This window comes from Leucoraja erinacea, unplaced genomic scaffold (assembly GCF_028641065.1).
Source record: "Leucoraja erinacea ecotype New England unplaced genomic scaffold, Leri_hhj_1 Leri_883S, whole genome shotgun sequence".
NCBI lineage: Eukaryota > Metazoa > Chordata > Chondrichthyes > Rajiformes > Rajidae > Leucoraja > Leucoraja erinaceus.
Window position 1 is genome coordinate 46,749 of NW_026576821.1, and position 20,566 is coordinate 67,314.

The following is a 20,566-nucleotide window of genomic DNA, read 5'->3' on the forward strand; positions in this document are numbered from 1 at the left end:
TGTTTTGTTGGGGCAGTTACTTGGGAGATTGAGAAGAGAGTTTCCGAGGCAACTGCTGGGGTTCAGTCACCGCTAGGGTGTCCTTCTAATCGTTTGTTTGTTCCCGAGTCTCTTCGTTCACAGGTGATTCACTGGGCTCATACGTCTCGGATCTCCTGTCATCCCGGTGTCCGCCGAACCCTGTTTGTGGCCAAACAAAGGTTTTGGTGGCCTTCCATGGAGAGGGGGATTAAGGAGTACGTCGCCGCCTGCGGTATTTGTGCTCGGAACAAGACTTCACGTCAGGCCGCCTTTGGCCTCCTGAATCCACTGCCTGTTCCCTCACGCCCCTGGTCAGACATCTCCATGGACTTTGTCACGGGCCTGCCCTCTTCTGAAGGTAACACCTCAGTCATGACTGTGGTGGACAGATTTTCTAAAATGGTTCATTTCATTCCGTTGCACAAGCTTCCCTCCGCCAAGAAAACGGCAGAGGTCATGCTGTCTCATGTGTTTCGTCTTCATGGATTTCCCAGAGACATTGTGTCTGACCGGGGGCCTCAGTTCGTGTCCAGGTTTTGGAAGGAGTTTTGTTCTCTGTTGGACGCCACGGTCAGCCTTACATCTGGTTATCACCCGGAATCCAATGGACAGACTGAACGACTTAACCAGGAACTGGAGACAGGACTACGGTGCTTGGTGGCACAGAACCCTTCAACTTGGAGCAAACACCTTATTTGGGTGGAGTATGCACACAACACACTTCCTTGCTCCTCCTCTGGTCTCTCTCCATTCCAGTGTGCCTATGGTTATCAACCGCCATTGTTCCCTGCTGTGGAGGAGGAGCGGTCTTGGGTGCCGGCTCGCAACATATGCGACCCGGAACTTATTAGGGAATATCGGCGTCAACATCCTGAAGATCCTGGGCCGTCGGGAGCCGGCCGTGGAGGGGGGGGTACTGTCAGGTCTCGGGTTTGATCTAGTTTCTGGTTCTTATTGTTTTTTAGTATTAGAGTGTGCATTCTTGTTTTATTTTGGTGTTTCACATTTCCTCTTGTTTCAGGTCCCATTTCCTATCAGGTCGTTTACCCTCATGTGATTATTGGCCCCGCCCTGATGTGTTTCACCTGTGTCTCGTTATCCCCTGCTAGTCTGTATTTAAGCCTTTGGTGTTTTAGTGCTCATTGCCAGTTCGTTGTGTATGATACTTGATTGTACTGTTGCCTCTGTTTTGCTTACCCATGTACTGACTTGGACCGATTAAACTTTGAAGACTGATCTGCCCTGTGTCTGAGCCTGCATTTGTGTCCTCCTCCTTGTTCAGTTCTGATACTGGTCTCCAGTCTATCTATTTTGTTCTCACTTTCTCTGCAACTTAAACTTTGCTTCAAGGAATAAAACTAGCTAACCAACAGAAGAGCACAGCACAGAGCAGCACAGTGACGGATCGGTCGATCTCCTGCCTGACAACACCACAGATGTGGGTTTGATCCTGACTACGGGTGCTGCCTGTACAGAGTTTGTACATTCTCCCTGTGACCGCATGGGTTTTCTCCAGTTTCTCCAGCTATAGGCACTGTGGGAGAAGGACTCGGTGGATCCCATTGGATGGTTCCCCAAGCAGACAGAGGAACTCACCAACAATAATGTGAGGAGCCTTCCCAGTCAGACCCTGCCTGCTCGGTCAGAAAAGCACCCCACTGCACGCTGCCATTGAGATGGTTGAAGTGTGGACAATATTCACCTCCTTATGCACTAGGTGTTTGACAGGAAGGTCAGAAGAAGAATGCAAGAGGTCTTGTCATGGTTCATCCTGAGCAGTTGTGCATCAGTGATCTCGGATTCACAACAAGATAAATATCAACTGCTGCTGGAAGATCATTATCTCAGCGGAAGACTCACTTTGGTGTGCCCAAAAATTGATCTTCCTGCATAAGATGTCGGTAAATGAATTGCTGCCGACTGGCACATTCTAGGGTGCGAGAGTATATGGTGTGTGGGACACACTGAAGTCACCGCAGATGCTGTGGGGGAGTGGCCTTGGTCTAAGGTCCAGCCACCACTAGACACTGAGGGACTCTCAGACACTTCATGGGAGCACTGTTTAAGGATGTGGTGTTCATTGACACATTGCAAGCGAAAGTGCTGAATTGATGGAACGTAGAGCAAGACATGCCCCAATTTAATTAACTGTATATATTATGTTATAAATTACTTTTCTGAAATACAATAGTCTGTTGCAGGGTTAGAGCCACTGGCTGCTTGCATGCTTGTACCTTAATAATCCCTACTCTGACAGTTGCCGAGTGTGCCTTCATTGCCAGACCAGGATATAGTGAATCATCTGATCGGATCTTCTTCTCCAAGCCAGCAAGGAGGGCCTCAAGTTCCTGCTGATGCACCAGCTGTGCTGTCAGAGGTTCCCCTGTGCTGTCTTGTGATGAACCAAACAGCAGCTTGTTGACAAATGGGAGCAACGCCATCTCCTTCTAAACACACAAGAGCAGGATGGTCAGTGCTACCTCCGTGTAACATTGAAATCAATGCACAGCAGTATCTTTGTCATCGTAAAAAAACATTATTTTACAATTGTTGATTCTTTGGTGAGGGAGACAAGGCAAGGGAATACATTATAGCTGAAAGGATATTGAACCGTGGTGGGGAACAGAAATATCTTGGAGAGAATGTTGTGTAGGAAGGAAATGCAGATGCTGGTTTACACTGAAGATAGACACAAAATGCTGGAGTTACTCAGCGAACCAGGCAGCATTTAATGCTCCAGAGATGCTTCCCGCCCCACTGAGTTACTCCAGCATTTTGTGTCTATCTTTGTCTATCTATGGAGAGCTTGTTCATGGGTCTTTGAAAGTAGTGGAACAGTCATCTTGGAACTGTGGAAGTTGTTAACCAGTAACATTGTGTGGATTCTGGTTGCCTCTATACAGGATTGATGGGAGTGCACTAGAGAGGCACAAGAAAGGTTTACGACATTGGCAGGACTGGAGAAGAAAGGTTGCAAGGAGAGAGCCGCCAGGCACTGCAGCAGGTAGAAAGTTTGAGTAGTTATAGTATTATAGAAAAAGCGACAAAATGCTGGAGTAACTCAGCGGGACAGGCAGCATCTCTGGAGAGAAGGAACGGATCATGTTTCGGATTGAGATCCTTCTTCAGACGTCTCATCCCGAAATGTCATCCATTCCTCCCCCCCTAGAGATGTTGCCTGTCTCGCTGATGTCTATCTGTGGTGTAAACCAGCATCTGCAGTTCCTTCCTACACATAATATTATGATATTCTGACTGGTCCATTCAGAGTAAACAAGGTAACCATCTTTCCTACACAAAATTGGAAATGTAATTCATTTGGCACAAGGGTTTGATGCAATGAGTACATTGGGCCAAGGGTTCACTGCCTGAATGATTGTTGGAAGCAGAACTCACATTTACTGGGCACCTGGACCAGCAGTAGAAGAGGCTGTGAGTGAGATTTACCTGGCCTCCCAGCACGTAAAACAGAAGCTGGGAACTATAGGTCATTTGACAGGTACATGGATAGGACAGGTTTGGAGGTATATATGGACCAAACGCAGGCAGTGGGACTAGTGCAGCTGGGACATCTAGCCGTCTACATCCCACCGCATGCGGACACCGACGTGACACTATCTGCCCTACACGATGTGCTATGTCGACATCAAAACAAGTACCCGGATACGGCTATGGTGGTGGCTGGAGATTTTAATAAATCAAATCTCAAGAAGGTCATGCCGAACTTCTACCAACACATCACGTGTGCCACCAGGGGGGAGAGAACTTTGGACCACTGCTACACACCGTTCAGGAAAGGCTACAAGGCCGTTTCACTCCCTCCCCTAGGGAAATCTGACCACGCTGCCATTTTCCAGCTGCCGGAGTATAAACAGAGGATAGTTCGGAAAGCGGTAGAGACGAAGGACGTAAAGCGATGGTCTGACCAGTCAGAGGCTATGCTGCAAGATGCACTGAGCGATGTCGATTGGAATGTGTTCGAAGCAAGTTCTAGTGACGTCAGTGACGGAAGGAGTCACGGACTTCATCGCAACAATAACCGACAACATCGTCCCCACGGTAAGGGTAAGCACCTTTCCGAACCAAAAACCCTGTGTAGACAGGTTCGTTCGTGTGGCCTTGAATGCTCGCACCCCTGCCTACAACTCGGGCCTGGCATCAGGAAACATGGACGTCTACAAGGCAAAGTCCTACCGACTGCGAAGGGCGGTGAAGGACGCAAAAAGGAGGTACAGGGACAAGATGGAACCTCTCCCTGGACAAGTCCGTGGTCCCTGCCTGCTTCAAAAATCCATCATTGTACCGGTACCAAAAAATGCCTCCCCAGCCTGTCTGAATGACTACCGTCCAGTGGCCCTTACCTCGGTAGTCATTAAATGCTTTGAAAGGTTGGTGAAGAAACACATCTGCGCCTTCCTCCCTCGGAACATGGACCCGTTGCAGTTCGCATACCGTCCAAACGGACGATGCGGTCTCCCAGGTTTTGCACATCGCCCTCTCTCATCTTGACAACCAGAAGGGGGGCTACGTGAGGATGCTGTTCATAGATTTCAGTTCAGCCTTCAACACGATAGTCCCCACCAGACTGGCCGGGAAGCTACTGGAATTGGGGCTCAATACCTCCCTGTGTGCCTGGGTCCTGGACTTTCTCACCGCCAGGCCCCAGGTAGTCAAGATGGGAGGGAATACATCGAAGTCCCTCACCCTGAGTACAGGATTGCCCCAGGGTTGCGTCCTCAGCCCCCTATTGTACTCCCTGTACACACATGACTGTATGGCTAGGTTCAGCTCCAACTCAATAATTAAGTTTGCTGATGACACTGTGGTGGCGGGCCTGATCTCAGACAACGATGAGAAGGCCTACCGGGAGGAGGTGGCTGATCTAGCACTCTGGTGCCAGGATACCTGCCTCCTCTTGAACATCAAAAAAAACGAAGGAGCTGATCGTGGACTTTAGGAGAGCACATCATCCGAGGACGTACACTCCAAGTGGGGATCCTGTGGATAGGGTGAGCTGTCTTAAATATCTGGGAGTCCACATCTCTGAGGATATGACATGGACATCACACGCCTCAGCACTCGTGAGTAAGGCAAGGCAGAGCCTTTACCACCTCAGGCAATTTAGGAAATTCAGAGTGTCCCCGAGGATCCTCCAGTGTTTCTACGCAGCGGCTGTGGAAAGCATCTTGTCCGGAAATATTACGATCTGGTTTGGGAATTGCTCTGCCCAGGAAAAGAAGGCTCTGCAGAGAGTAGTGCGTTCGGCCGAATGCACTATGGGAACTTCACTCGCGCCCCTGCAGGAACTATACATCAGGAGGTGCAACTCCAGAGCCAACAAAATCATGGGAGACCCCTTCCACCCATGCAAAGGACTGTTCCAGCTGCTGCTGTGAGGCAAACGGAGATGGTTGAGAAGGGGTTTCTTCCCAGAGGCCATTCGGACTGTAAATCTCACCAGGGACTAACTTTACTGAACGTTTTTCCTTCCAATATTTAATATGTAAAAGAATATGTGTGTGTTTATGATTGTGTTTATAGTTTGTTTGGTTGTTTGTCTGTTTGTCTTTTTGCACAAAGTCCACGAGCATTGCCACTTTTCATTTCACTGCACATCTCGTATGTGTATGTGACGAATAAACTTGACTTGACTTAACTTGACTTGACATGTTGGCGGGTGTGGACGAGTTGGGCCGAAGGATCTGTTTCCACACTGTATCACTATGATTCTAATTCATCCAGCACTCATAGTTCGCAAGAGGAAATAACTAATCATTTGTTAAGCTGAATCTAATCAAATGCAGCCGACATGGTTTAATGAAAATCATGTGTGACAAAACTTGACAGGATGTGATAGGGAGTTGATAAGGGAAACCTGTAAATGTAGTAGAAAGGAACTGTAAATGCTGGTTTAAACCAAAGATAGATACAATACACTGGAGTAACTTAGCGGCTCAGATAGCATCTCTGGAGAAAAGGAATTTTCTATTTGTTTTCTCCAGCGATGCTGTCTGACCCGCTGCGTTACTCCAGCTTTTAGTGTCTATCTCCTGTAAATGTAGTGTGTATTTTGATCTCCAAAAGGCATTTGCCACATATGAGGCTGCTGCAAAAAAATTAAGAGCCCAAGATATTGGAGGAAGCGTGCTAACATGGACTGAAAGGTGGCAGTCATATAGGGAAAAAAATTAGAATAAATGCATGAAAACTGTTGATGGCATATATCTGAAAAACAAAATGCTGGGAGCACTCGGGTCAGGCTGCATCTGTAGCCAGAGAAACAGAATTCATGTTTCAAGTCAAAGACCCTTCGTCAACCTGACAACCCAAATTCCACCAGCCTGGCTGTGTGGTCATTAAAATACAATACAATACAAGTCAGATAATAATAATAACCTTTATTAATCCTTTACAGGAAATTACAGTGCCACAACAGCTTCAAGACAGACATAACACCACACATTTCAACAGATATCTTCAATAAAGCTGCACAGGTGGGTGGATGGCTCTGATAGTGTAAGACCAGGTGACCATGGTGATAAGCTGCAAGTAAAGCTATCTGGTCAAGGAGTGAATAGGAGACGTTAGGTGATAAGATAAATAGACAAAAGATCATAGCAGTTGCAAAATGCAGAGCAAGAAGACATGTCTAACAAGGAACGGCAGATGCTGGATTAAACCGAAGATAGACAACGGGATAGACAGGGCCAGGCTGCATCTCTGGAGAGAAGGAATGGGTGATGTTTCAGGTGGAGATGCTTTTCAGACAAGACATGTCTGGCAGGTCAGCATGCACATGCCCTCCACTATTGGATATTTTTAAAAACAAATGGACAACTGATACTAACAGAGGAATCAAGTCACCCAAGATTATCAAATTTAGTTCAAGCCCTGAGGACTGCCATGAGCCCAAATAGAAGATGAGATGCCATTCCTCAAAATTACTTGAGCCTCATTGCAACAGCGCAGGAAGTCACAGGCTGTTCGGTCACTCCCACATCCAAGAGTCAGAATGAGATAACAGAAAGCTCAGGAGTGCCCCATGGATCAAACACAGGTCCTCTGCAAAGTAGAAACCCAATGCCTGTTTGGTTTCTCCAATGTAGAGGAGACCACGTTGTGAACACAGGGAAAAGAGCAGAGGGGGAAAAGGAGAGACAGTGAGAGAAAGGGGAGAGGGAGAGTTGAGTGTTAGAGAAGGGGAGGGAAGAGGGGAAGTTACTTTCTACACTTTCCACTTCACCTCAATCGCTTTGACCATCTCCAAGGCAGGAGAAGTGCTAAGTTTTGGCCTTTTACAGTTAAATACAAACTATTTGGGAAAACTTACATCAGTTATACTTTTCACACTGCTTTCCATTGCTCGCATGCTGGAGTCCATGTCCTTGTTTGCCGCATGTGCAGCCTGCAGCTCCAGCCGTGTCTGGCCGAGCTGCTCCTCCAGCAGCGCCAGTGCAGTCAGTAGCTGCTTCTGTTCACCTGTTAACCTATAATAATAATAATAAATATAATTTTATTCGCCAAGTGTGTATACATACAAGGAACTTGCCGGTGCTTTGCTTGCAAGGATAAAAATATGATATACAGTAGACAATTAAAAATAAAACATTATAATTTAAACACGTGGAAATAAAGTACCAGAGTAAAAAGAGCCTGCAGAATTTTGGCTATTGAGTAGAGCTACTGCTCGTGGAAAAATACTGTTTTTATGTCTGGCTGTGGCCCAGACAAAACCTGTCCTATACAGGACAAAGCAAGCCATCAGAGTGCAGGAGCAGAGGCGGCACGGTGGTGCAGCAGTAGAGCTATAGCCTTACAGCGCGAGAGACCTGGGTTCAATACTGACTGCCGGTGTAAGGGTGATCATTGGTCTGCACGGACTCGGTGGGCCGAAGGGCTTGTTTCCACGCTGTACCTCTAAACTAAAACGACGTTGACCTGTTACACGCAGCAACCGACGAAGCCCTCCCCCCCCCCCCAAGGGTCTTCTGCTACTCCACTCCTGGCTGGAAACACTCTGTACCTTTCCACAGCAGATTCCATTTCCTTCACCTTCTGCAACAACATCTAGGAATAGAAATTATAAAAAAGTTTATTTTCAAGTTCGGAGGCTTTTTAATTCTACTCGTGGCGACTTTTTTCACAACATAAGTAAAATTTACAAATATGTAAAGCAGAAGTCACTTTTCCATACATCATATTTCCTAATGACATAGGCCATTTTAGCCCATCAAATCAATGCCAGCTCTCAGAGAATCCCAGTCCTTCACGAATTTTCCTTGAAACTAGTTCCTCACAAACTCCCATCAATTGCCCGCAGATTCCACCATTCAATATAAAGCAAACTTCACTGAACTGTAGCAGCTTAACACCCAGAGGATGGGAAATGCAGGGAATTCTCTGCCCAAGTGGTTACGGAGACCAGTCCTCACTGCACCAGAGGCCCAGGTTCGATTCCGACTACGGGTGCTGTCTGTACAGAGTTTGTACGTTCTCCCCTTGACCTGCGTGGATTTTCTCCAGGTGCTCCAGCTTCCACCCACACTCCAAATACATACAGGTTTGTAGGCTAAATAGCTTAGTAAAATTGTAAATTGTCCCTAGTATGTGCACGATGGTGGTAGTGTGTGTGGATCGCTAGTCGGCGCAGACTTTCCATGCTGTATCGCTAAATCAAATTAAATAAAAGACTAACAGCGGCCATTTCAGGCAGAATGTGAAGGAAAGCTTGCCATGCTAGGACCAGAGGCCTTAACGTCAGAATAAAAGTACATTCCTTTAGGAAGGAGATGAGGAGGAATTTCTTTAATCAGAATGTGGTGAATCTGTGGAATTCACTGCCACAATAGGCTGTGGATCTTTTTAAGGAAAAGGTAGATAGATTATTAATTAGTATGGGTGTCAGAGGTTATGGAGAGAAGGCAGAGGAATGGGGTTAAGAGGGTGAGATAGATCAGCCATGATTGAATGGCGGAGTAGACTTGATGAGCCGAAAGGCCTAATTCAGCTCCTATCACTTATGAACCATGACTCCCTGTGCCCTCTCTACCCCTTCTCCCACACCAGCACCAGCACCAGCTCTCTCTTCCCGCACCCACCTTGGTATTGCAACCAACTGCCCGCAGCGCCGGCTCCGTCCGCTCCTCATGCATCTGCTGGATGGCGGCGATGTCAGCCTGGAAGCAAACACACGCAGCGTTACAGTCTCACCAGGGGCACGCACCCACCCCACCTCTGTCCAACACAGAGTGAGAGCCTTTGTAGAGAGAGAAAACCAAATGTGTACAGATTCGTAGGTTAATTGGCCATTGTAAATTGCCTCTTCCATGTCGGCACGTGGAGAATCTGGGGGGCGAGGGGATTGAAGACAATATGGAAAGAATAAAGTTCAGTTCAGTTTAGTTTATTGTCGCATGTACAGTGAAAATCTTTTGTGGCATGCTATCCAGTCAGCAGAAAGGCAATACATGATTACATGCCATCTCACTCAATGACAACCAGGCAGGTTAAGCAACAGGTTAACTAACAGCTGGATTTCCTTCTGTGTCAATCAAGGCTCTGCTCACCCCGCTACGTACAGACTCTACACATCACGGCCAGGTAGGGGTGGAGGAAGAGGCCAAGCTGCCAGCATCTGACACTCACCTGCACCCTCTCCAGCGACTCGAAGGGCAGCATGTTCCGAAGCTCATCCAGTCTCTGAAGGGTTACCTTGCCCAGCAGCTTGATGATGTGGGCTGGTGTCAGTGGGGGAGGGAGGCGTATGGTTTCAGACGATCCACCGCCCCAGTCCAGCCAAGCCCAGAAGTCAGCGGTCAGCAACTCCAGCTCCTTCTCCATTCTCTGCACACGCACCTGCAGGCCAGCCTAGGAACAGAGCAAGACAGTCAGCTTGGGCAGTATGGTGGCACAGTGGTAGCAGGGTGGAAATGTCAAAGACCAGAGGCATAGCTTTACGATGAGAGGGATAAAGTATAAAAGTGATTGATTTTTTATACCAGGTGGATGCCTGGAACAGGCTCTGCCAGGATAGGCGGTGGAGGCAGATACGATAGAGGCATTTTGATAGTCGTATGGACATGCACGGAATGGCGGGATATGGATTGTGTGCAGGTAAGCAAGATTAGTCATCTTTGCATCATGTTCCACATTGACATTGGAGGCTGAAAGGCTATTCCCCTGCTGCTCCTTCCTCCCACCCACATTTCCAGCACTCCTCTGCCTTTCATGTCTGCTGACACATTCCCCCACTGGCCATGGGAAAGCTTTGATCAACATTTCTCCAGTGACCGCCCGGTGCTCAGGTTGACGTCGTCCCAGCAACAACACTTACGGGCGGCAGGAAGGTCAAATCCCACCTTGTGTGTGTGTGTGTGTGTGTGCGTGTGCGTGTGTGTGTGCGTGTGCGTGTGCCACACTGCCTTGTCCCTGGGTGGCAGCTCTGGGCAACACCTCCCAACCACAGCCACAAAGCTGCAAGTCTCACTGCTCTTTCTGCCTGGGGATTTTGTGCAGTTTACTTTAGTTTAGAGATACAGCAAGGAAACAGGCCCTTTGGCCCACCGGGTCCACACCGACCAGCGATCCCCATGCACTAACTGTCCCAGACACACTAGGGACAATTTTACCAAGCCAATTAATCAACAAAGCTGTATGTCTTTGGAATGTGGGAGGAAACCGAAGATCTCGGAGAAATCCCATGTGGTCTCCAAAAGAATGTACAAACTTCGTACAGTCAGCACCCGGTATCAGCATTGAACCCGGGTCTCTGGTGCTGCAAGCGCTGTAAGGCAGTAGCTCTACCACTATGCCACTGTGCCGTCCTTGATTCCACATTTACTGACCGGAGTAGACATCTATACCATGTGCGGTAACCGTCAAATGACAAAGATTACCCCGAGAATGCTTTAGATCTAAATAAGTATGTTGGCCCATGGATTTTTCTCACGAGGGAGGTGAGCTGGCCACACAGAAGCGGGCAGCTAACGAATGGTGTGCAAACCACACACACGGGCTTGGAGCTCAAAGCTGCACAGCATAGCTAGTGTCGAGAAACCAGCTAGCAAGCTGTCAGAATGCATAGGAGGGAACTACAGATGCTGGTTTAAACCGAAGATAGACACAAAAACTGGAGTAACTCAGCGAGTCAAGTAGCATCTCCGGAGAGAAAGAATAGGTGATGTTTCGGGACGAGACCTTCCAGAAATGTCACCTATTCCTTTTCTCCAGTGAATCAGCCTGACCTGCTGAGTTACTCCAGCATTTAATGTGTAGCAAGTCTGTGCAGTTGTGCAGTGGTCGGTTCAGTGGTGTTGGGAACTTGGATAACTGCAGTATGGGTCCTTGCTGCTGATCTGGAAGCACAGGGCTCAGGTCTGCAGAATCATACAACACGGAGACAGGCCCTTCCGCCCAACATCGAAGCCGACCAAGTTACCTCACAGTGCCAGAGATCTGGGTTTGACCCAGACCTTGGGTGCTCTCTTGTGTATATTCTCCCTATGACCGTGGGAGTTTCCTCTGGTTGCTCCGGTTTCCTCCCACATCCGAGGGGCGACACGGTGACTCTTGCTGTCTTCCACGCCAGAGACCTGGGTTCGATCCTGACTACGGGTGCTGTCTGTACAGAGTTTGTACCTTCTCCCCGTGATCTGCATGGGTTTACTCCAAGATCTTTGGTTTCCTGCCACACTCCAAAGACGTACAGGTTTGTTGGTTAATTGGCTTGGTATAAATGTAACATTGTCCCTGGTGTGTGTCGAGTAGTGTTAATGTGTGAACATCGCTGGTCAGTGCAGACTCGATGGGCCAAAGGGCCGGCTTCCATGCTCTATCTCTAAACTAAACTGAACCGGCAGCTTTGTACTTCATTCAGAAATCAGTTAGGGCAGTCTGGAGTGGGATTCAGAGGGTGAATTCAAGGAGGTGCACTGCCCCTGCTGTCATTCTTGGGTACTCTCTCTCTCTCTCTCCCCCAGGGGCGGAAATCGCGATCAAAACAAGGGGGGGGGGGGGGGGGACACAATTCCTTGGTAGCCACGTGCATGCACGCACACACACACACATGCAAGGCTTCAGCCGTGGGCCATGTGGACGGTAACATTGGGAGCTGACCTGGTTGGTGACCGACTCCGAAGTCCAGCAACAGCAGCTTCATCCACCCCGAATCGTGGGGCTTGAATTGGCCCGTTTGCAAGGCCTTTCATTGCCCGGCATGGTTTACAATCGGCCTGCGGGGGCTTCAACATCGGGAGCCTCAATCGCCTTGATGCAGCAGATTGATTTTAAGCCGAGCCGGGCGATGAAAGGCCCCACGAATCGGCCAATTCAGCCCTGAGAAAACGTCTGATACCCGCTTGAATCTTTCTAAAGCTACAATGTGATAAATAACACTTAAACACATAACTGAAGCAAATAAAGGCAAACAGAACCAACCTTGGAGGGGGAAAGAGAGAGAGATATGGGAAAAAAATACTAAATAACGTGTTACCTGAATGAAGGACCTACTTGCAAGCGAGCCAGGAAACCCGTTTGAACCGTTTAAATCTTTCCCATCCACCAATACATTCAATTAGTTCAAATGGTAACTGTACCCGCATCAGACAGCTTTAAGAAATTCTCCGTGAATACCTTCAGTAATACTTGAAGGTCAAAACACAATTGGTAACACATCGTGTTAATACGATGTTATTAGAGACAATTAACAAGCGCTTAACAGTGACATCCCCACTGTCTCGTGGAAAGCAGAGATTTTATTAGATTTTTTTTACCGAATTTCAAAATCCAAATGACAAAACATGGGGGTGGGTGATTGCCCCCCCCACCTCTCAAAACATGGGGGCTGTGCCCCCCACCCCCACGGGATTTCCTCCCATGCTCTCTCCCACCCTTCCCTTTCAGATCTGCGAAGCACATGCCACTAGCTGCACTAGTGCTGCAGCCAATTCACATGCCATTCCCACTGCAAGCATCAGCTGCATCAGGAGGACAGGCTTCCAGTGTAAGTGAACGTGCAACTAGACAAAAGCACAGTGAGAACGGGAGGGATGGCTGATTGAAGCCCATGCACAACAAGGAGGGAGGGTCAGCCAAATGTACTTGGTTTTGTGATTGGCAAGAGGGATGGTCTATTTTACTTCGGAGTCACGTGAGTGATTCCGTGAAGAACCCGCTCAGCACGCATGCGCGACATTACGCCAGCAGTGCAACAAGCGGCTACAGCGGGAGTCAGGTGCTCCCGCTGCAATTTAAAAAACGGACCGTCAGGTAAGTGAACTGAGGTCGGCTTTACTTACCAAAGAAGAGCCGTCTGATTTCTCTTTCAGAAATGAATACACCAAAGACAAGACTCTCAAAGAAATCTGTCCCGTTCGACTCCACCAGAGGAGCGTTCCATCAGGGGGGGGCAGCAACAGGCGGTAGGAACGCTAACCGAGTGCTCCGCTATCCCCGACACCGTGCCGAGCCCAGCTCCGCTAGCGCCTGAGCAGCGGGCTGGAGGGAAAGCTAGCAGAAAGAGCGTCCAGCCGGTGGCTTCCGACATGTCGGACGTGGACGTCTCTCCACCGTCCGGCACTCCCTCCACAGTGCCTTGTGCACTGTCCATTGCTTCCTCCTTTCCAGAGGATAGCTTTGGTGACCAGGGCTGGGCTGGTCAAGAAGATGGCTGAAGATCTCGGGAGTATGCAAGGGGTGCAGGAACAGGAAGAGCTGCTTGGTGTAGTGGACCGCTACGTGGCAGCTCCACGTGCAGGAAGACCGTTAGAAGCCAAACTAGCGGCCAGCATCAACCACCTCTCCAACAGGGCTCTACAGGAGCAGGTGGTCAATGATGCTTTGGAAACTTAAACAGCGCCGGAGAACTGTGAGTCCCTCAAAGTGCCAGCTGTAAACAGCCAAATCTGGGGGCACGTTGGGCCAAACATCCGACACCACGAGCTAAAACTGCAGCGGATCCTCAGGCTCCTGACGTCGGCCATCACTTCGTTTGCTCGTTCCGTGGACAACACCGAGATGACCACCACTCAACAGGATACTCTCACGCTGTTGTGTAATACGCAATTTGAGATTAACAACCTGCGTAAAGAAATAATAAAACCTGCCATCAATCCTAAATTTGCGGGGCTGTGCAAAACCCCAGCCTCTGAGCCAGACATACTGCTCTTTGGCAATGACCTACCTAAGCGAATGAAGGATATGGCCGAAGCCTCAAAAACTCACGGTCTCATGAAGGCAGGGCACGGGACGAGCAAACCTAGAGCACTAAACACCAAGTGGCAGCACCCCGTCGCGTCCACCAGTCGACGTCCACCATATAGGATTGGTGAAAGCTCGGGGTCCGCATTTTATCACCGTAAGTCTTTTTTAGACCAGGGCCCAGAGCGGACCCCATGGAAAATGCGCCACCCCCCAACGTCAACGCCACATCAGACAACACGCAAGCCTCGTGGGACCGGCGGGAACCAGAGGAAATACCCATAACCATGGAGGTAGGTGGGTCTGGTTCCTACCAGCATATAGAAAGAAGGGGCTTAATACTAACAGGAGGGAGATTACACCAGTTTAAAAGCAGCATGGGAGTCTATCACGAGTGATCAGTATATACTCAATGGCATTAGTGGATACAAAATACAATTCATAACAGGTAAATTGCCACCAGTTCAACATTTACCCCAAAGGGTACTTTCCCTCTCAGTGAAAGAAAAACGAGAGGGACAAGTTGAACTGATGAGACTAATTACAAAGGGTATCATTGAAAAAACAAAACATGAACCCTTGGAATTTGTATCAAATATATTCACTAAAACCAAAAAAGATGGTGGATGTCGTATCATCATTGACTTAACATCACTAAACATGTTTGTTAAGTATATACATTTCAAAATGGAAATGTTTGTTACTGCCAAACAATTAATTTCCAAAGGATACTACATGGCAAGCATTGATCTTAAAGATGCTTACTATTCAGTACCTATTCACAAGGATCATCGCAGATACCTGAAGTTTACCTGGATGGGGCAATTATGGCAGTTTACAGCGTTACCCAATGGATTTAACATCAGCCCCAAGATTATTCACCAAGATACTAAAACCAGCCTTGGCAATATTAAGAAGACCAAAACATATTGTCATGGCATAACTTGATGATATCTTAATAGTAGGCAAAACCATGGAATTGACTATGTCAGCTGTATCAGCTACCAAACAGTTGTTCGAAACCTTGGGATTTGTCTTACATCCAGATAAATCTAAGTTGAAGCCATCCACAACTATGGACTTCTTGGGCTTCACAATTAATTCAGTCCATATGACTGTAACTTTGCCAAAAGCACTTCCGGCTACGCAATTCGGACCTTTGCACTACCAAAACTTACAAAGAGCAAAGGTACAGGCACTAAAACGACATGCAGGTCATTATGATCGTGTCATGAAGTTACCCACTGAAGCAATATCAGAACTACAGTGGGGGGCAGAAAACGTTTGGCATAGTTTCAGCCCTATTATCATCACTAACTCTACGCTAGTTATCCAAACAGATGCCAGTGCTCAAGGCTGGGGAGCAACTAACGCCATATCCAGCACAGGTGGTAGATGAACTAACCCCGAGTCGTCATTACTACTTACACTGGGCATAAATTATCTAGAGATGTTGGGTGCCTTCTATGGTTTAACAGCATATGCATCAAATATGCATCACTTGCATGTTCGGTTACAAATAGATAATACTACGGTGGTGGCCTGCATTAACCATATGGGTGGCATAAAATCGTTATCATGCGACAAGTTGGTTAACACAATTTGGCAATGGTGTGTCGAAAGACATATTTGGCTATCAGCAACTTACCTGCCAGGTAAGCTAAATACAGTGGCAGGCACCAGGTCACGTAAATTTAATGACAACATCGAATGGATGTTAAACCCAAAAATATTTGCAAAAATTGTCATGCAATATGGCAAGCCAGATATCGATTTCTTTGCATCAAGGCTAAATCACCAGGTACCTATGTATGACGCCTAGGAACCAGACCCTGAGGCAGCAGCGGTAGATGCGTTCACGCTGGATTGGGGAAATTTCTTCTTCTATGCATTTCCTCCCTTTTGCCTCATTAGTCGGGTACTACGCAAATGGACTCTGCTTCAGGTATTTTGATAGTACCCGACTGGCCTACGCAGTTGTTCCCAATACTCCATGACATGGTTGTTGGAACTCCGATGTCATTTTCCAGTGACCCAGAATTATTACAACACCCAGTGTCTGGCATAAGCCACCCATGCCATGAAAAAATCAAACTCCTGGGTTGCAGATTCTGAACAGACCATTGCTGGGACTGGGATTATCAGAACAAACTGTCAACACCATGTCAGCATCCCTCCGAACATCCACCAAAAAACAGTACTTGACCAATATCAGAAAATGGGAAAAGTACTGCCTGGATACAGGGACCACCTACACAACTGCATCAGTCACCAACGTACTGGAATTCCTGGCCAAACTTCACTACGAAGAAGGACTCAGCTACAGTGCCATCAACAGAGCGAGAAGTGCCCTGTCTGCCTACTTAACACTAGCACCAGGACAACAGGCCATGGGATCTCACCCGCTGGTGGTAAAATTAATGAAAGGCATTTACAATACCAACCCCCCTAAACCAAGGTACACCCATATATGGGATGTCAGTGAGGTTCTGACTTACCTCAGGGGATGGCCACCAGCCAGATCCCTCAGCCTGGAACAATTGACACTCAAAACGCTCATGTTAATGGCACTTGTATCCGCACAGAGGGTCCAGTCTCTACATCGGTTACGACTGGACCACATGATTACAGCTCCAGACCAGATCTCGTTTATGATCCAGGGACTGATCAAACAGAGCAGGCCAGGAACGCCTAGTCCAGTCGTGATATTCCGGGCTTACCCACCAGAACCACGGTTATGTGTCATGACCCACCTACTATCTTATATAGACACAACTAACAATATTCGAGGGAGTGAAAACGCCTTGTGGGTCAGTCATAAAAAACCTCATGGTCGGGTGACGAGCCAAACCATTTCGAGATGGCTCAAGCAAGTGCTAAAAGCAGCCGGGATTGACACTAACTTGTATAAATCTCACTCCACCAGGGCAGCATCCACGTCAACGGCGGAAAGAATGGACCACATCCTGGCTACAGTAGGATGGGCAAGGGGAACCACGTTCAGGACTTTTTATCACAAGCCGTTGGCAAAACCTGTGTTATAGGCAGAAACAATTTTACAGTCTGCAAATATTTAATTTAAGCCCGGGGGAGCAATTTTCTTTTTGTTGTTATTGTTAATAAATACCGTTTTTGTTTTTCATAAAACAGATTCATTGGTTGATTACGATAACACACTTCCTCCCTCAAAGACTTCGGCAGTGATGTAGTAATAACTGTTACACGGTTTGAAATCACAGAGCTTTGAAATCTTCACGGAATCACTCACGTGACTCCGAAGTAAAATAGTAAGATTAAACGAGAACTTACCAGTTTGAAGTTTGATCTGTATTTTATGAGGAGTTACGATGAGGGATTACGTGCCCTCCGCTCCCACCCTCAATAATATGGGTCAAATTCACAAACTGATGTCTCGCCATCTCGACCCTTCTAGTCCGTGCCGAACACATAATCTCCCCTAGTCCCATATACCTGCGCTCAGACCTTAACTCTCCATTCCCTTCCCATCTATATAGCTATCCAATTTATTTTTAAATTATAAAAACGAACCTGCCTTCACCACCTTCACTGGAAGCTCATTCCACACAGCTACCACTCTCTGAGTAAAGTAAGGTAAAAGTAAATCCGAAGGGTTTCTACAGCTATATTAATAGCAAAAGGATAACGAGGGATAAAATTGGTCCATTAGAGAGTCAGAGTGGACAACTATCTGCAGAGCCAAAAGAGATGGGGGAGATATTGAACAGTTTCTTTTCTTCGGTATTCACCAAGGTGAAGGATATTGAATTATGTGAGGTAAGGGAAACAAGTAGAGTAGCTATGAAAACTATGAGGATCAAAGAAGAGGAAGTACTGACACTTTTGAGAAATATAAAAGTGGATAAGTCTCCAGGTCCGGACAGGATAATCCCTAGGACATTGAGGGAAGTTAGTGTAGAAATAGCAGGGGCTATGGCAGAAATATTTCAAATGTCATTAGAAACGGGAATAGTGCCGTACTGCGCATGTTGTTCCATTGTTTAAAAAGGGGTCTAAGAGTAAACCTAGCAATTATAGACCTGTTAGTTTGACGTCAGTGGTGGGCAAATTAATGGAAAGAATACTTGGAGATAATATATATAAGCATCTGGATAAACAGGGTCTGATTAGGAACAGTCAACATGGATTTGTGCCTGGAAGGTCTTGTTTAACTAATCTTCTTGAATTTTTTGAAGATGTTACATGGGAAATTGATGAGGGTAACGCAGTGGATGTTGTGTATATGGACTTCAGTAAGGCTTTTGACAAGGTTCCTCATGGAAGGTTGGTTAAGAAGGTTCAATGGTTGGGTATTAATGGTGGAGCAGCAAGATGGATTCAACAGTGGCTGAATGGGAGATGCCAGAGAGTAATGGTGGATGGTTGTTTGTCAGGTTGGAGGCCAGTGACGAGTGGGGTGCCACAGGGATCTGTGTTGGGTCCACTGTTGTTTGTCATGTACATCAATGACCTGGATGATGGTGTGGTAAATTGGATTAGTAAGTATGCAGATGATACTAAGATAGGTGGGGTTGTGGGTAATGAAGTAGAGTTTCAAAGTCTACAGAGAGATTTATGCCAGTTGGAAGAGTGGGCTGAAAGATGGCAGATGGAGTTTAATGCTGATAAGTGTGAGGTGCTACATCTTGGCAGGACAAATCAAAATAGGACGTACATGGTAAATGGTAGGGAATTGAAGAATGTAGGTGAACAGAGGGATCTGGGAATAACTGCACAGTTCCCTGAAAGTGGAATCTCATGTAGATAGGGTGGTAAAGAAAGCTTTTGGTGTGCTGGCATTTATAAATCAGAGCATTGAGTATAGAAGTTGGGATGTAATGTTAAAATTGTACAAGGCATTGGTGAGGCCAATTCTGGAGTATGGTGTGCAATTTTGGTCGCCTAATTATAGGAAGGATGTCAACAAAATAGAGAGAGTACAGAGGAGATTTACTAGAATGTTGCCTGGGTTTCAGCAACTAAGTTACAGAGAAAGGTTGAACAATTTAGGGCTTTATTCTTTGGAGCGCAGAAGGTTAAGGGGGGACTTGATAGAGGTTTTTAAAATGATGAGAGGGACGTGGAAAAGCTTTTCCCACTGAGAGTAGGGAAGATTCAAACAAGGGGACATGACATGAGAATTAAGGGACTGAAGTTTAGGGGTAACATGAGGGGGAACTTCTTTACTCAGAGAGTGGTAGCTGTGTGGAATGAGCTTCCAGTGAAGGTGGTGGAGGCAGGTTTGTTTTTATCATTTAAAAATAAATTGGATAGTTATATGGATGGGAAAGGAATGGAGGGTTATGGTCTGAGCGCAGGTATATGGGACTAGGGGAGATTATGTGTTCGGCACGGACTAGAAGGGTCAAGATGGCCTGTTTCCGTGCTGTAATTGTTATATGGTTTATATGGTTATAAAGAAGTTCCCCCTCATGTTACCCCTAAACTTCAGTCCCTTAATTCTCGAGTCATGTCCCCTTGTTTGAATTTTTCCTACTCTCAGTGGGAAAAGCTTTTCCACGTCAACTCTGTCTATCCCTCGCATCATTTTAAAAACCTCTATCAAGTCCCCCCTTAACCTTCTGCGCTCCAAAGTATAAAGCCCTAACTTGTTCAACCTTTCTCTGTAAATTAGTTGCTGAAACCCAGGCAACATTCTATTATAGTGTATTGGCAGGGAGGACAGCCAATTCTGATCGACAGGATGGCCGATTAAGTCAGACTTGGCCGCGGAAGGACGATGAACAACTTCTAATCTACTAAAACCCACACATGGAAATTTAAATATGCATTAGAAGCTCCTTCTGCTGTGGAAGAGTTTCAATGAATGCCAAAATCCACCAGGTACTCACTGGTTTCTGACACTCTGAAAAGCCAATTGGACAGAAATATTGACAAAGGGTTTAGAGGACCGTGGGCCACATGAGCCCAGTTTGCCAACTTGCTTGGCAAGGCCATAAGTGATAGGAGCAGAATTAAGCCATTCGCCCATCTACTCCGCCATTCAATCATGACTGATCTATCTCTCCCTCCTAACCCCATTCTTCTGCCTTCTCCCTATAACCCCAGACACTCGGACTGCTCACGGGCAGCCATGACCTGCGGTCAGGGGCTCACCTGAGTGCTTTCCAGCGCGCCCAGCTTCTCAGGACGAGACCAGATACATCTGGATGACATCAAGAGGCCAACACCTGCAGAGGCAGAAAGGTTGCACTGAAGCAAGTAACATTGAAGGTTTGCAGTCACCTCAGTCCGTTCACTGCGCTCAGTCTTCCTGGACCTACCTGAGCTCCCAGTTGCCAAACACTTTAATTCCCTTTCCCATTCCCAC

General features: G+C 47.1%; 1 protein-coding gene across 2 annotated transcripts; it reads right to left on the bottom strand.

Moving 5' to 3' along the window:
- Positions 1-2,012: 2,012 nt before the first annotated feature.
- LOC129694981 (uncharacterized) lies at positions 2,013-20,487 on the bottom strand. Of its 2 annotated transcripts, none has more exons than XM_055631717.1 (6): positions 20,353-20,487; positions 9,667-9,888; positions 9,120-9,197; positions 8,045-8,088; positions 7,352-7,508; positions 2,013-2,468 (listed from the first exon to the last, which is right to left on the bottom strand). In XM_055631717.1, the coding sequence occupies exons 1-6, from the start codon at positions 20,410-20,412 to the stop codon at positions 2,184-2,186; spliced, it is 846 nt and encodes a 281-aa protein (XP_055487692.1). In that variant the 5' UTR covers positions 20,413-20,487; the 3' UTR covers positions 2,013-2,183. The 2 variants fall into 2 exon arrangements, with proteins under 2 accessions (XP_055487692.1, XP_055487693.1); XM_055631718.1 differs by lacking the exon at positions 20,353-20,487 and adding an exon at positions 17,121-17,595.
- Positions 20,488-20,566: the final 79 nt, after the last annotated feature.

What these genes read in the sequence shown, in the direction of transcription:
- LOC129694981 (XM_055631717.1), bottom strand. Translation starts at nt 20,412, where the DNA reads ATGTCATCCAGATGTATCTGGTCTCGTCCTGAGAAGCTGGGCGCGCTG. An exon ending in CAGTTGGTTGCAATACCAAG is followed by an intron (nt 8,089 to 9,119) that starts GTGGGTGCGGGA and finishes TTCTATTCCTAG; the next exon opens with ATGTTGTTGCAGAAGGTGAA. An exon ending in GTGTGAAAAGTATAACTGAT is followed by an intron (nt 2,469 to 7,351) that starts GTAAGTTTTCCC and finishes TTGTGTGTTTAG; the next exon opens with AAGGAGATGGCGTTGCTCCC.